Raw genomic sequence first — 17,027 nt, 5'->3', positions numbered from 1 at the left:
GTATCCATTCAATCACTAAGGAATGAAACCAAAACATGACTCATGACCTCACACTCTTCCTCACCCTCAGTAATACACCCACCAAATCATGTCAGTGATGAACATCTTCAAACCTTCTTTCTTTTCTTCTTTCTGCCACCACCGCAGCTGCACAGTGCCCCACTGCCTTCCTCCCAGACTACAGCAGTAGCTTTCTAACTGTTCCCTTCACACCCATCCCAGCCTGTCTCGGTCCCCTCCCAACCCAGCCACCAGAATGATCTTTCCATCTATAGAGATGTACAGAGTGTGGTGCAGCAACTCTCTTCATGTAAGAGGAATTTTTTGAAAAGTCTCTGGGGGTTGATGCTCAGATCCTAAGAGCCCTCAAGTGTCAGGTGGAGGTGAGAAGGATTTGCCGGTTGTGCTATAAGTTGGAAAAGAAAAAGAAAGGGTGGAAGGGGAGGTGATGTGAGGCCATGTGGTTGTGATAGGTCCCTTGGCATCCCCCACAATGACCTTCAGTAAAAAACTCAGAAAGCAACAAAATGCTTAACGTAACCTGATTTCCCATGGGAATCAGTGAAAGGCCTGGGCTTTGGGTCTAGACCAATAGTGAGCGGAGACAGAGAGGGTGGCTTGGGGAGGGCAGAGTGTGGATTGGGAAGGAGGCAGGTGTGGGGAGGCTCTGAAGCAGCACACACAGATGCAGATAGGACAGAAGTGTAGGAGGCTCTTAAAACTGGAGGAGGGCTTTGACTGTTTCAGTTCTGAGGAAACTAGGTGCAGGCTAAGATTAACCAGTCCTGATGGGGGTCCCAGTTGGCATCTGAATTACATGTCTACATGATAATAATATGAATAGACACCATTTATTCAGCAGTGTGCTGTGGTTTTTTGTTATATGTAGTATCTCATTTGATTCTATTTTCACAACAACTGCAATGGGTAAGTATTATTATTGCCTTACTTTACGAGGTCCCATCCTGTTATAATCTAAGTTCGTTTTTCCTCCATTTTTAAGATAAACAATAACTGTAGGGCAGCATAAAGTTCCCTGAACCACACAACAAAGAAAGTTAAAAGATGAAAAACGTAATCACTGAAAAGGAAACTGAAGTTCAGAGACCCTGGCAGCCTGGCTCCTGAGCCTATGCTCTTGGCCACTGTATGTTCTCAATCTCTCTTCCCTCCCCTCCTCTTCCCTCCTTTCCTATCTTCTTCCGTCTATCCACTCAGCCATCCATCCACCCATCCATTCATCCATTAAGCCTCCATCCATCTATCCATCCATATTTCTGACTATATCTCTCTCTATATATAGATAGTTGAAGATAGATATAGATATAGATACAGATATCTAAGTTGACATGCCAGGGGCCATATGTGTGTATATATATATGTATATATATATGTGTATATATATATGTATATATATATGTGTATATATATATGTATATATATGTGTATATATGTATATATGTGTATATATGTGTATATATGTATATATATGTGTGTATATATGTATATATGTGTATATATGTATATATATGTATATATGTGTATATATGTGTATATATGTATATATGTATATATGTGTATGTATGTATATATGTGTATATATGTGTATATGTGTGTATATATGTGTATATATGTATATATGTGTGTATATATGTGTATATATGTATATATGTGTATATATATATGTATGTATATATGTGTGTGTGTGTTTATTTCAGACCATAGATATAGATAGGTAGAAAGAAAGAAAGAAAGAAAGAAAGAAAGAAAGAAAGAAAGAAAGAAACATATGTATCTCCAACTATAGAGATAATTCCTTTTTAGGTGGGAGGTTGAATTACAGAACCTAAAAGTTTCCTTCCCGTTCTCAAGTTCTCTGAGGTTTAGTTTATTTTAAACTATATTTTGATTATTTTTGGCAGGTGTTGATCTTCCTAACTTGTTTGGATTTACCAAAACATACATTTCAGGGCTAGCGTGGATCTAGGAGAAAGACCAAGTCCCTCATGTTGAGAGTGAGATGAAGTGACCCACTAAAGCTCACCTGGTCCAGGCCTCTGCTTGTTTCACATTATTTTGAACTCTGGATACGTGGCAAGTGGTGATAAGGACAACAATCCAACTAGGTAATGAGTAAGAGAGAATGACAGCCTGGAATTAGAGTGTAATCTGTTTTTACCACATGCGTATGCTAACAGTCAGTGATGATTATGACAGTGGTCATGACTCCAGCAATTCACAGGTCCCCATACCTGAAGAGATTTAGAGACCTCATCCAATGCACTTCTTGCCTCCTGATAACTAATGCCTGATTCATCCCAGAGATGAACAAATTTAAAAGAACGTGCTATTTAAAAGAAAAAAAATGAATTTTAAAACCTTTTCTAGCTTTTACTTCTTTCTGAGGAGTTCCCTCCTGTTATATGCTTATTTTTTTTACCTTCATTTTAAAAATAAATAACTGTAGAACAGCATATAGTTCTCTGAACCACACAACAAAAGAAAGTAAGAGGCAGCAAAAAGAAGCTTGCTCTATGGTCATGGGCAGTAAGAGACTGATGATAAAGGAGAAGTTGGATTTGAAGATATGAAAGCTGGAAACAGCTGGTTCAGGCTGCATCAGAACACACACATTACACCCATGGCAATTGCTGTCTTTTCAAACTCCAGGAAGCCTGGGGTGGTTGAAGCTGAGTCACCTGGAGGCTGTGCCAAAGCCTGGTTGTGCCGTAAGTTTTGTGTGCAGCAGGCTCTATCCTTCTCTCAGAAGTGAGTTGGGTGAGCCGTTGGTATCCAACCCTCCCTACATGCACCTCCTTTGAGAGGAAAAAAGTAAGACCCAGAAGGTAGTAGTATCACTTATTGAGTAGCTACACTGTGTCCAGAACTGAGCTTTACATGTTTTATATCACTTATTTATCTCAACAATCTTGAAAGGATGGTATTATTTTCCCCATCTTATAGGTGAAGACTCTGAGGTTCAGGAAGTTAAGGTGATATCGCCAGGGTTCCTGACTGGTAAGTGATGGAGGCTGAATTTGAGCCAGATCTATATGCTCCATCATCACTCTCCTGGGGAAAAGAGCCTAGATGTGTTCTATCTGCACTCCTGCTTAGATTCTGCACGACTTCTCCTGTCCATCCCCTTGGCCCTTCTCCTCTAGTCCATGAGATTACAGCTTTGCACACTGACAGGAGGGTCCTTCTTAGCCTACACATACAACCAGGCATCAAAGGATGGAAGGGTTCATCTCACACACTCACAGACCACGTAGACTCTTCAATCTACACCTCCAGCTCGAACTCAGAACATTGACAGGGACCTGCTCTTCAATCTTTCACCTCCCCTTTCTCCATGAAACAAATGTCAACATTCACACACCAGCCCATCCCCAGCTTACAGGGTGGCCCCTGCCAGATCATGCTTCCCACTGTGGAGGAAGGCACGTACGAGTGAGTGGGCTCATCTGTTGACCTCTGTGTGAGATGGCACGTGGTCCTACCCCACAGAGTCAGAGTGCAGAATTCCGAGGGTAGCACAGATGTGGCAATTCAGAAGAGCAGCTGTCAACACATCTGAGGGCACAGACGCCCCTACCATGCCAGGCTGGGAGAGGCCACTCCTGTATTTGGCAGGTGGCTTGTGCCCAGTGGCATCAAGGCTATGGCAGGGTATAGCAGAGATCTAAGGCCAAGGGGAAGTAGAGCTGTTGCTTTGATTTTGAAAATCAAATGAATGGCCTTTACAAACCTCCACCCACAATTCTTTGAAAAGGGATAAGAGTAACTCTGACCCTACTCTTACCTCCCTCCCCATCAATTCAAGCTGAATGAAGAGCAATCCTATGTGGATACATAGATAAAATCACCTTACCTAGGTCTAGCACCACTTTTAGGGAGGCGGATGTCCTCACTGATGCAGAATCCACTGGGCCCTCTTGCATTTCTTCAAAATGGGAATGACCAAGTTTGGATTTATTATTCTATTCTTAAATCCCAAAGACCATCCTTAGAGCAAAATATGCTCTTTGAAGGATGAGGATGTGGGGAAGCATGGTATCTTTAAATAACAAGGGAAGGGAGTCTCAGATTAAGCAAACTGGAGAAATGGGCGTGTCAGTAGAATGAGGATGCCGAGTGGCAGATGCAGGCTGTCTGTGACTTTGATGTGTGTGGGAGAGAAATGACCTTTCTCAGGGTGTGGGAATGTAATAGGCCGTACTCCTGATGACCTTGACCATCCTAATCACCCTTGTGTGATGCTGGGGCCCCAGGTTCCACCCAAGTTTTACTTTATAGCTATTCTCAAGTTTCCCTATTAATCAAGGAAATTAATGAATAAGGAATAAGGTGATCATTCTTCAGGTTATGGGTTGAAATAGACACAGAAATCAACTCAGCTGAATACAGCATGCGGAATCAGTCCTCCAGAAGGCAGCTTTCTCTCTGTCTGGGGGTGTATAATAAGACATAACTTGGCCAGTTGTGGGAGTCCTCATCAGCCATGACAGACCAAGTCCTCACCCGTGGCCAGGAATGAGGTACAGACTTTGGATGTGGGTGTATGAGCAAATGTACATAGAAACCGCCACACCCACACCTCACATACCATGACAGGGTGGAGTATTTGTTGTCCTTACCTTAACCTTGCCACCATTTTCAGAAATTCTGGGCTTTGATGGTGCTGTGTCCATCAGGACACAGCCCAGAAATTCTCAGCAGCCTTAAAAGTTACCTTTCCAACAGCATTCCCTTTGTCTGCCCCTCACATCTGGGCATCCTGGACTCCAAGCAGTTCACAGCCATAAGTAAGATTTGCTTCCTAAGGGGAAGCAGGAGTCATGTCTGGCCATGTCTCACCTCCAAGCTTGTATTTGCAAGCCCACACCACCCACCCATAATACCCTCTTTCGGCATTTGCTCAAGCTGCACAACTTGGTCAGGGAATTTGAGGGGAGAGGTGTTCTGGTTAATGATGAGTTACCATATAGCTATCTTCCAAAGACAAAATTAAAAGCCACAGCAATAACTATTAGTTTGAACAATATTTAATCTCTGATGCTTCAGAAGACACTTTGAGATCTTGAAGGGCCTTAGGGTTGAGTCTTTGATGGTGACTATGGCTCCTTAGGGTGCTGTGTGGATGGACAAGAGCACTGGCTAAGGAGAGGCGGCAGCATGTAACGAGGGTAAGAACCTCAGCTCTTTCCCTAAATGGCAGGCTGACCCGGGGTTAGTCACTTCCCTTCCCTAGCAGCACTGGGTCAGAGCTTCTCTTAGGCCCCTCTTACCTCTGATATTCTATTAAGACTGGCAGAGGATGTATTGTGTGGGTTTTCTGTCACTGGAACTGAGAAAAATTTAAAACTACCTGCATCAGCACAGAGAAGATCTGAAATGGTTCTTGGGTGTTTATAAAGCCTGTGGGCTGGGCTCCCATCTTGATGTCAGCCCAGCCCTGGGGTCAGTGCAGACTGAGATAGGGAGCAAGAAAGCAGGAAGAACGGGAGTAGCAGAGTCAGGGACCACAGCACAGTTGGTGATTGAATTTATCAAGCCTGCGGAGAAGGACTCTCCCTGGTGGAGGTAGTGGCATAAATATGTGGTCACTTATCCTGCCTTCTCAGACCAACAAGAGCTGTTCTGCTATCAATCAACCGAGAGGTTGGGTTACAGGGATGTATCCTGTCTTTGGGACTGGTGATACTGAGAGGGCAGTGGGTGAAGAGATAACGAAGTCAGCTCCTCTTAGCCCAGGCCTTGTCCAGAAGGCTGGAACTGAGAGAGGGATCTGGCAAGGTATGAGCCAGTCTCTATCCACTGCAGGGATTCCAGGAGGCCCATATTTCATGTGACCCTGCACTTGCTGATTGTAACTTTTTTTCAAGTCATTGACAAGTCCACTGTCTCATTTGACTTTTCTTCTCAGGCATGGCCAGCCCCTTCACTCAGCTCTGGCTAGGTTGGACTCTACCCAACGTAAGAAAACCTCTAACAAGAGCAAAATTCTGAACAGTGACTCATTGTGTTATATAAATAGCTTCAGTGATGTATCCAGACCCCCCCCTACACACACACACACCAAACACACACACACACACACTCTCTTGTGGAGATCACCTTCAGAATGATCCATGTGGGCACTCAATGGCACAACATTGTGAATATAAATGTATACTTGGACTCAAATCTCTCCCTCCCATTCATCTTGAGCCCTGAGTTGCGTGGTGGCAAAGGCTCCCAAGTGGAGCATGTGTCTCTTCTTGTTCAGCCAGGACAGGATCCATACTGGTGGCAGAGTCTACTCCTTCAACAGTCCCAGCTTCTTCAGGGCCTCCCTTCTGTGTTCATTGGGGAAACCCTTTGGGGAGATCTTGACACTGACACAGGGGGGCCGAGGAAGCATGTCACGGCTCTGTCCGTGGTAGGACAGGCGCTTGGAGCTCTGCTCCTGCTCCAGGTCAGCCAGCTTGCCTACCTGGATACCTGCAAAATCTTTCCCCGTGCCCAAGGAGGCAGGGCGGGGCCGAGAATTACGCAAGACGCTGGGCGAGATCTTGTCCAAGAAGGAGCCCTTTCCCAGAGAAGTGCTGGTTTTGGGGCTGGCGTCTTTCTCAGTTGAAAGGTAGCTGCTCAGTCCCACGCCTGAGCGCTCCAGAGTGTTGGACTTGAAGTTCATCTGTCTCAGGCCAGGGGTGTTGCTCTCCTGGAGAGTCAGCCCTGACTCTGGCTTTGGCGGAGTCCGGGGACTGTTTGCCCTTGGGGTCTTAGGGATAGGAATTGGCATAGATTTGCTAGCTGCAACACTGCCTGGAGCTGGAGACTTCATTGGCAAAGGTCCCTGAGCTGGACCTGGAGCTGGAGCCGGAGCTTGAGCCAGAGCCTTCCCAGCAGCAGGAATAGCTGTTGAGGCCTGGGCTGGAGCTGCAGGCTGAGCCAGACCTGGAGCTGGGGACGGACGCTGGGCACGTGTCTCCTTGGGTCTGATGGAGGTGGTGGGCTTACTTAAGTGGAGTCCAGGCTCATCTTGATCCTGGGGCAGCCCCAGCTTCTCTAGAGCTTCTTTACGGGCTTTTCTCTGCTCTTGCAGTGAACAGGAGATCAGGCCAGAATCTCCAGGGGCAGCCTCAGTGTGGCGGGACAGCCAGTGCTGGGGATCACCGTGGAAACTGCTTCGGCTGCTCTTCAGAACAATATTAGGTGGCAGCTTCCGGGGCTTAGGGGTTGTGAGGGGAGCTAGTCGGCTGTTTGGGTCCTCCCCTGATGGGAGGGGAGCATCTTCAGCTCTTGCATTCTGAGGCAACCCTGCAGGAGGAGGCCGGGGTTGTTGTGTGTACCCGGTTGAGCCTGTTTCCTTGGCTTTTTGGGACATGGCTTCTGAAGCAGTCTGCTCTCTTTCCTGGGAGCTGGATGGTGTGTGGAGCTGGAGTGTGTGGCCCTGCTGTCCTGGCCCCTTGGGCAGGCTGGCTTCCCTACACTTCTCTGGCTGGGTGTCCCGGAAAGCTTCTGGTGGAGGGATGAGCACCACGTCCAAGTCAAGGACAGCCTCCTGGGGGCTGGCAGGTGCCTGCCTGGGTTGGCTGCTCTGGCTGACCTGTTCTTTCTCAGGCTCTGGCGCAAGCGTCCCCGGTTCTCCAGGGGTGTGACTGTTAGCCTGGGTGGTGCTTCTCCTGAAGTTCTGGCTTCTGGCAATGTGGATATTCCTAGGGAGGCTGTAGGAGCCAGACCTGAGGCCTAGGCCCTGGGGCTCAGGAGGATGGGATGAGCTGGACTCAGTTACTGCCCTTGGCGCTCGTCCTTGCTGAGTGATGGTCTCCTCTGGACCTCCTGTGAGGGTCAGAAAGAACATAAGAGAGTGGACAGAGGTGAGGGCCCTGCTGCAGAGGGGAAAGCAATGACTTCCTGAACTCTGATCCCAAACTAGCAATGAATGGGTCTTATTTTGTCTTGTTTTCTTTGCTTTTACAAGAGCAGCACTTTTGTCTGGATATCATTTAGACTAATAGATCAGTAATAGCAGATCCAGGGCCAGGCGCAGTGTCTCATGCCTGTAATCCCAGCACTTTGGGAGGCCAAAGCAAGTGGATCATTTGAGCCCAAGAGTTCGAGACCAACCAGGGCAACATAAGAGACCCCCTTTCTACAAATAATAATAGCAGATCTTTTTTTGACTGAGAATTAATTTTTCATGATGGGCGGCAAGAGAGTGACCCCTGATTGCTCTAAGTTATTGACTCGACCTCTCCCCAGTTTTCTACAGAGGCACCAGTGTTGGGGATAAATTTGGGACAGTTCCTTCTAGCTATCTTGGGCCTCCCAGATAACTGAGCCCAATGCAAGCCTATGAATAAGTGATTTGCTCTTGATTCAACCAGGCTTCTGCCTTCTACTTGCACTTTCTATGAGTGTGTGGATGATTCTGTAATAGCCATAGTGTCCCCACACCAGAAAGTGACTTCTTTCCTTCCAGTGAGCTAGGCAGGTGCATCAGGCCCCCTGGGCCAGTGAATCAGCCTCATGGAGCAGTAAAGCCCTATGTCCCCATTTATAGCTCTAGCTCCAGGGAAGGTCTAACTAATCGTTAATAAATATTTGCTAAATGAAACAATACCAGCGGGACTGTCCTCAGGAGTAAAAGGCTCCTCACACCCTGGGACATGTGGCCCCACACTCATGGCCACACTTGTGTGTTGTTTTGTTCCCCTTCTGCTGAGCCTGAACACCACTGGCTCTCCACGCTCTCTAACGAGGGCCTCGATGTGCTTCCCACTGCAGCTGGGGAACCCTTCCCTCCCCTTATCTCTTCTACCCTTGTCCTCTGTGTCACCCAGATTAGCTCCCTAGACTGACTCAGTCTCTCCAGAGCCAACCACCCAGCCCTCCCTGACTCCCTCCCCCGCCTCTGCGGTCATATCCCTTTAGAATTTTTCCATAGGAGAATGGGAGCTGGTCAAACCCCTTTCCCTTCCAGGGCTCTGATACTTCATAGACAGACATAGGAAGCTGGCTTGCCAGTGGTCCCTCCTTCCCTCCAGGGACAAGGCTCTGTTCTAGCCAGGAGAGTGGTGAGGAGTGTGGCTACTCCTTCTTCTGCCTGTGACCCTTGGGGCAGAGGGCAGGCGAGGTAGAAAGTGGCCAGAGGGGCATATTGATTTTCTGGGTTTTGCTGGGGTTCTACCCCAGAGGGTCTGCCTTACCCCGGGGAGTGGGCTGGGTTATGGGCAGTGCTCGGAAACCTCTGGGAGTTGTGGCTGGCTCAGACTCGTCAGTGGACAGTCCGCTGTCAGCCTCCGTGTCCAGTGAGCCAATGGTCTCCTCCAGGAAGAGCAGACACTCCTTCTCTTCAGCGGACAGGAAGTCGTAGCTGCTATCACTCTGTTGGGGTTGGGGTTGGGGGCGGGGGCGGGGGCGGGGGGAGGGCGAGAAGAAGAACAGGAGAGGGAGAGAGAGCTGTGAGAAAGCGCTCCCTCCGCAGAAACTGGCGGGGCCTGAGAACCACCCTGCGGAGGGGAAGGAATGCTGAAGAGCTGGAAACCTTTCCCTCCTGCTACTCTGCAAAGCTGCTGGAGTTGCCTCCCGAAACTGTAGGCACCAGGGAGTGCAGAGTCTGTCAGGAGGCTGGCCCACCAGCGCCCAGCTCTGGAGCTGGGCAGGCACATGGCAGGGGCCTTTCTTTTGCTCAGCCCTGGCTGGAATGCTTAGGGGCACAGATTAGAAGCAGTCCCAAGTTCCAATGTTTGACAGCCTTTGTCAAACATCTCACTTTGAGCACCTCTGATTTAGCTCCAAATAAGAAGGGCAACATAACAATTTGACCTGAAACTTCAGTGGTATTGCTTTTAACTTTTAAAAGTACTTCTGCATACTTGATCGGGTATGTCAAGGACAGTATGAGGAAAAGCAGAAAATGCAGCCAGCTATGTGCTGCCAGACCAGCAGGAACTGTGGCATGACTGGCCACAGATAAATGTACTAAATGATTTGTACTTGACTTTGAAATGCATTCCATACGGGATTTTTTCCCCTTGTACATTTACTTTCTTGATGACATTTGGCTCTGGCTAATGTTCAAGTAAGTGTGCATTTCTAAAGCAAATATTAACTTAAAGGAGGAGGTTGGTGGAGAAACTGGATGGTATGGGAGGAGGGAAAAGCAGCTTAGTATTAAATATTAAGTAGATCTTAAAGTAGATCATATTCATTATGAGAGACTACATAGAGGTTTTTGGAAGAAAATGATAATGGTCATCTCAGACAGTTACTGTCTGTGTTGTATGGGGCTAGAAGTTTGCTGAAATAGTTGCTTTTCCACAGAGGAGGTTGAAGGGAAAACAAAAGGCAAATTGGAATATGAGAAATTTGGGCCGAGTCTCTTCTTGGCATCTCCACCCCTTTTCCTAATATTTGGGACACTTCAGAGTTGTATATTCTTCAGGCCCACTCAGATGGCCAGGAAAGATTTTGAGACAGCTCTAAAAATATCCTGGAGGGAGGGGAGAGGGTTGCGGAATAACCCTTCCAGTTGCCTCTGGAACTTCCTTTCGCATGCAGGCCTACATGTGAAAGGAAGCCCCAAATATAGCCCCTGGAAGCTCTGAAGCTGACTCCAAGAGTTTCTTGAAGAAAAATATCTTTATTGTCCTCTTCCTTCTAAAATAGCCTTGCCAAGGATAAGCTGACTCTGAGTTTCTCCTTCATGAATGATTCACTTTGAAAACCTTTAATCCCTGTCACATTCTGTGTCCAATGGTATGTGACTATTCACATTGGCCTCAGCCTAAAAGACATAGAAAGACATCTCCACAGCCCCATTATCTAGGGTCAAAATAAAATTTGTATGCTTGTCTGCACTTTGGATTTGTGTGTGTGTGTGTGTGTTTCTTTCTCTACTCCATTTTTACATATCAAAATCCATTGGTTGTCTTAAACATCTTGACATTCACTAGACACCCTTAAAATCCTTAAATTTTCAAATACCTCTATAGGATACAATGCAAAAAAGCATAAATTCTCCAGGACTCTTATGTATGTGACAAGCATGAACAACAAATGTTTGCATCTGGATGCAGCACAGATTTACTCTTTCACACCAGCCTTACAACAACTGAGATTTAAATTCATGCCCAGAAAAATTACAGTTTATTAAATGCCACTCACAAGTAGCTAAACACAGTGACTCTCTGCTCCTAGAAAGGCTGATTCTTTTCTATATAGAGGCATATGCTAGGTGCTTTACCTGTATCTCATTTACTCCCCACAAATTGAATTGGGTATGAACACTAACTATCCCATTTGAAAACTGAGGAGGCTAAAGCTTAGAGAAATTAAGTAATTTGCCCAAGGTCATACAGCTTATAAGTAGAGAACTCAGATCTGTTTGGTTCCAGAACCTAGGCTCCTAATTACCTATTTTCTTTGATCTTTGTAAGAGACTAAAGTAATGCTGCTCATTGCAGAGAACTTCAATAATCCACATGCTACAAGAATCTATGTTCTGGTTTCCAACATGACCTCAGATTACAGGCCTACTCTCTCTGCTCAACCCAACCCCCAACCTAATGAAAATCGGCGGAAAAAGTCTCATTTGCCCAATTGCTCTCTAAGGTCGTCCCATCCTATTCTCTATAGAGCCAGGGCTGACTCAGGCAGAAAGCACCCACTGGTGTTGTGATTCACTCCCCAGCAATGAAAGAGAAGGTGCAGTGAGCCAGGATGGGTGGCAGGAAAGGACAGGGCAGGGCAGGGCAGGGCAGGTGTGCAGAGAGCCGACCAGGTTGCGGGAGGGAGAGTATTACGTACAGATCCAGAGCGGGTGGAGGTGCTGCTCATCATGCTGTCACAGCTGCCGACACGGGTCACGGGTTCTGAGCCAGGCCCCGCTGACCACAGCTCCCTCTCGGGCATCGCCCGAAACAAGGTGCAGGGATGGCAAAGGGGGCTTCCAGAGGGGAAGCGAGGGGAAGTGAACAATGTCCCAAGCTGGGCCTGAAAAGAGAAGAATCAAAGCCATACGTGAGCCGAGGCTTCGGCAAGGCTCTGCCCAGGCCCTGGGCGGCATGGCGGGAAGGACACCAAGCAAGCAGAGAGCTGGAAGGGGGGTGTGAACAGCCACTGCCCAAAACCCCCGGCCTGTATGGAAGGACCCTGGAGCTGGCTCAAATACATGCAGAAGGACAGACTTAGGTGGTGGAGAGGCAGTCTAGTCAGAAAGAAGCTTCTACTACTTCTCTTACATTTTTCTCTGAACCAAGGAGCTTAACCTACATTTTCATTAAGCAATAAATATTACCAATAGCTTGGATTCTGGAGTTAGTTGGGTCTGGGCTCAAATCCCAGTTTAGCCATTTACAGTTATGTGACTTGGGGCAAATTACTCTGTTTTTCCTCATTAAATAATGTTAGTATAAGGATTAAATGAGAGAACAGTTAGCACAGTTCAGTTGGTAGTAAATACCCTAAGATCTCATGAGTCAATAATTAACTATTATTGTTCTTGTAACAAGAAAAAGACAAGATCTATCTAGGATCAAACTAAATTGAAACAAGAGAAACAGGAACTCAGAAAAGAAGGGTTCTGGTTTAATGGGAGACTGTAGACTTGAGAGAAGAAACAGGTCCCTTAATAATACCTACCTCATGGGGTTATTGTGAGAACACGTAAAACACTTTGCACAGCGCAAATTGTCACCTGCTATCATAGTCAATATCATCAACATCATCACAACCACCACTACGATATCCATCTTTAACTCCCTAGCCTGGAGGCATAAACAGGGTACCTGCAGTGGTTGACACAAACCTATTTTCTTTCTAGTGAATTTCTTTCTTTCTAGTGCCTCTGTTTTTGCACATATTCCCAATGAGATTCCCTAGCCTATGTCAAATGAACAAGAGAAATGTCCCATGTAGCTTCCTCCCAACTCCAATTCCTTAGGGAAAAAAAGTTTCAATGTCATTGTAACAATAGTAGTAGCAAAGGAAGGCAGTGCCATCTTCTCTCTGAAAGTCCCAAAGATTTTGATGTAGCTGTTTGTGGGAAATAATCCACTGGAGACGGCAGGCCAGAAGTGAGTCTGCTATGTTAAAATGAAATTCTAAAAGAATTAAGATGAAAAGACAGTTCCAAGATCAAACAGAGAGTTGGAGGAGAGCCAGAATTAGAATAAAGTTTGTCTGATTCTAAATCTGTATTTTCCCATCTTTCCAACCCTCCCAACACAAGGTAAAATGTCCTAGAAGAAAATGTGATCTATTTGAGATCTAGAGGATTGGGCTTTGGATGCCAGGGCAGATGTCCTCTTGGTCTCTGGTAATAATTGCTTCCAGTGCCAAAGTCAAGTTTGGGCTGGGTTGGGTGAATCAGCCTTCCACCCCTATAGAGCTGGCAAGTATGGAGCCCCAAGGAGCTCCTCTTCTGCTTGGGAGGAATCTCTTAAAAGGGGCAGGTAGGGAGGGGCAGAACACTGGGGGGAAAACAGGAGAGATCCCTAGCGAGCCAGACATCTGGTTCATAGGGGTCCAGATCCTCCTAGGAGATAAGGAGGGGACTGGAGGGGCAGAGACACCAAAGAAGCCCAATGATAAATAAACGTGGGGTGACGAAGCTCTTAGGGTTTCTTCATGAGGTTAGCTCCCCGATACCCAGAAGCTCAAAGAAACAGGAACGTGAGAAATTATGTGGATGAAGTTCAGTCATCTCAGCTACTGACTCCATGAACAATGCCCAAGTTCAGGGAGGACCAACCCATTCCTAACATTGTGTAGGGTTGAGGCCACTATAGCAAAGGAGATCTATCTCTGTAAGTCTAGGCAAACAGAAAACACTCAAAAAATGCCGAATGAATGAACTTGCCATCTGTTCTAGGGTCTATTGGGTTGAGCTTTTGGAAGGCTTCTTCTTGGTTTCTAACCTATCACTGTGAGCTTTTTCTTACATATTTAATTTCCTGGATAATATATGGCTCAGTGAAATTTGGGCAATGTTTTCAGTTAAACTAACATTTATGAGCACCTAATAACAGGTGCTGGTGGTACAAAACTGTATAAGACAAAGGCATTGTTGTCAAAAAGTCAGTGTAGATCTAAGGGTCTAGTTTTGGGCTCCAATTTTCTTCTCTGTAAAATCAGGGCAGTAAATATTTAAAGTGACTCACTGTAATTAACATCATATTCTCTATGAATGGGTGAGCAGATGCTGCCTCTTACTTTCAGAGGAAATTACTACCCTTGTGCTTCTTAGTATGCTTTAGACTTTACAGAGGTTTTCTAGTCTCTCTTCCTACCAGGGAAGCTTATCACACTTTTGTTTCAGAACCTAGGATATCTTCAAGTAGCTGGAAGAGATAAAAGTGGTAGGAAAAGCACTGCTTCACAAGAACACAGCATGCCATAGCTTGCAAAGTGCTCTCAGATATGCTAATTGGATCTTCAGCATAAACTGGAAACATAGGCAGGATGTGACGTTTTCTTCATTTTACAGGTGAGAAAGTTATGGCTCTTACCACTAGCCCTTCCTAAGGGAAACAGGGAATGACCTATACATGCATATACAGGGCAGCCCTCCAGAGGGCACTTCAGGGACTATCTGGATGCAAGAGGGGCATGCCCCCGAGAATGGTTACTAGCCACCCCTGACTAAAGTACTAAAAGCCTTAAAACCCGCTTCTCCTACTACTTCATCCCTTAAACCCTGCAAATTATCTGCTTCAGCTTTATACTTCCAGACCTATGTATCGCCCCAACAGCAGATATTTCCACAGTAAAGAAATGACGCCAACTGCCAAGGAAGATCATGTCTGTAGGGATTACATAATCCCTGCAGAGAGGAATCCGAACCTGAAACCAAAGCTGAGTGAGGTGCTGTCACCTCATCTCCATACCTAGCTTTCTGACCTAAAGAATCTGAATGGTGAAAGCTGCATTTCCTTTCACCGACCTCACAACCTTGAACCCTGGGGGCTGTTTCAGGGCAGCCATCAAAACCCTGATAAGAAGACTAAGAAACAAACAAAACACTCAAGGTGAGAGTTTGGTATCTTTTAACCCTTGACCTCTTTGGGAACTTAACGAGAGGAGGGAATGGGTTAAGAAATACGCAGCACCTATAGTCAGGGCCACCCATCCAAAGACACATTAAATATTAACTACTCCACTGACTAAAATACTAAATACTGCCAAGCCTTGGAGGAGAGGAAATAAAGAACAGTTGGAGTTCTGGCATCTGGAGAGGGTGGGGCGGGGAGAGGGCTCCAGCTCCATTCCAGGTTGGCTTGTCTCTACCTTCTAATCAGACCTAGGTCCCTCTCATCCTGCTCCCACGAACCACCCACATGTCCTCCAAGAGCTCTGCCTCTCTGCCTACTAGTCAAAGAGGTTACCTATCTTTCAATCCAGGTGTCTCTGCTTCTTGTTGACTACCCAGAAATGTGCCTTGGGCTGGAAAATATCCTAAGAAAAATTGCAGAAAGACTAAAATTGCACAATGTGCATATCTGTCTCCATGAGCACACGGGCAAGTTTCTGTGTGTGTTTAGGCAACATTGTCTTCTTCCCTTTCACCAGTGGGCTTGAGGGAAGGAGCAGGTAGAAATATCCTCTGCATAGGAGAGCTTTGTTAGACACTGCCAGTGGTCTTTATTCCTAAGTTCACCATCTAGGGCAGCCCTCAGTCTGTGAGTGTGGGGTGTTGGCTCTGTGGTGTGAGGTGAGCTCAAGCCTGAATCTCCAGTTGCCAGGACAGGAAAACACATATATTCACTCAGGGCTGTGTGTGCCAGGTCCTTGAGCCTGGCACTGAGGTCTTCCCACTTCCCTCTTCTCTGCAGCAGGAGGGAAAGAGTCAAGGTGAGGGACCAAAGGGTTAAACCCCCCAAGATGGATAATGGAGAGGTGACTTGCTACTCTGACTCGACTCCTACATCTGCCTTCCTTCTGCAGGTAAATCTGCCACACAAACTGCCAACTGGGACACCTGCAGGAAAACAAAACAAAGCCACCGCCCTGGTCTGCTTCTCTGTCTGTGGACTCTGCCACACTACCTTGGCCTGAGCCCCACTTGGAACTCTAACTAGACTTGACATGCAGCCGCGAAATATTCATGTGGGTGAGGCTCGGCACAGCCAGGTAGCTTTCTGTTTGCCAGTCTCTGCATCTATTAACAGGCAGAGTCAGAAAGTTAATTGAGTAGAACCCAAATAAACTTGACTTTGCAGCTAGATTATCCATGGGTTTTCCAAAGATGAGATGGTAGCTGGAGTTGAAGTTTTCCCCACGTGCCCAAACCTCATATCCCTTTACAAACAACCTAGTACAGCTCATGCCTAACACACCTGTCCACAGAGAGCTCCATTATCACAAGAGCATGATCGAACACACACACACACTGCACCCATTATTTAAATAAAGATCGACACCGAGTTGGTAAAGCCAAGGGAGAATTTCCTGTTACAGTTGCAATGGAAAACCAAGATACTCTCCCCCATTTTGATTCCCTCTATTTCAACTGTTCTTTTCTAAAATCACAACTCAATTTCAATTGTTCAGAGATGGAAATTTTCAAAACAAATCTATTTTCCTTTTCTTGTTGTTTGCACAATATGCCTATCCAACCTAAAGAGGTAAATGAAAAAGAAGGTGCCTCCCAGCCCCTGTCTCCACAAAAATACTACAATCTCAAATCGCTACCAACCTGATCTGATCCCAGAATGGACTCAGAGAATTGAGGAAGAGAGAAGAAACCTCCCTAGCTGGGGTATAGAGGGACACCTCCCCTCCCCTGTAGCTCTGATTTCCCATGAAACCCCTTCCTCTTGCTGCAGGATAAGCAATAGTTGGTTAGTGATTAACTCACCTCCACTGGGTTGGGGGCTGAAGAGAGAAAAGAAACACCCTTTTATTTCAAAGGGCAGAGACGGAGACAGAGGCTGCTTCCCCTGCCTCCTACTGTTTTCTTCTCCTTTTGAGCTCCTCCTGACTTACCTAGACAGGTAAATGCTTCATCTGTGCTGCCTGGCCCCCACCCTGCCACT

General features: G+C 46.4%; 1 protein-coding gene across 1 annotated transcript; it reads right to left on the bottom strand.

Annotated features, from left to right (window-relative positions):
- Positions 1-2,846: 2,846 nt before the first annotated feature.
- Positions 2,847-17,027, bottom strand: C19H1orf116 (chromosome 19 C1orf116 homolog). Its single transcript, XM_055234475.1, has 4 exons — positions 16,850-17,027; positions 11,800-11,985; positions 9,198-9,375; positions 2,847-7,827 (listed from the first exon to the last, which is right to left on the bottom strand). The coding sequence occupies exons 2-4, from the start codon at positions 11,902-11,904 to the stop codon at positions 6,302-6,304; spliced, it is 1,809 nt and encodes a 602-aa protein (XP_055090450.1). The 5' UTR covers positions 11,905-11,985; positions 16,850-17,027; the 3' UTR covers positions 2,847-6,301.

This window comes from Symphalangus syndactylus, chromosome 19 (assembly GCF_028878055.3).
Source record: "Symphalangus syndactylus isolate Jambi chromosome 19, NHGRI_mSymSyn1-v2.1_pri, whole genome shotgun sequence".
In the NCBI taxonomy this organism is placed as follows: Eukaryota; Metazoa; Chordata; class Mammalia; order Primates; family Hylobatidae; genus Symphalangus; species Symphalangus syndactylus.
This window is presented reverse-complemented; position numbering and strand designations above follow the sequence as displayed.

Bases quoted from the DNA above. Each gene is read 5' to 3' on its own strand.
- C19H1orf116 (XM_055234475.1), bottom strand. From the start codon at position 11,904: ATGCCCGAGAGGGAGCTGTGGTCAGCGGGGCCTGGCTCAGAACCCGTG. The intron at 9,376-11,799 runs GTACGTAATACT...CAACCCCAACAG, and splicing joins CCTCCACCCGCTCTGGATCT to AGTGATAGCAGCTACGACTT. The intron at 7,828-9,197 runs GTAAGGCAGACC...TGACCCTCACAG, and splicing joins AACCCAGCCCACTCCCCGGG to GAGGTCCAGAGGAGACCATC.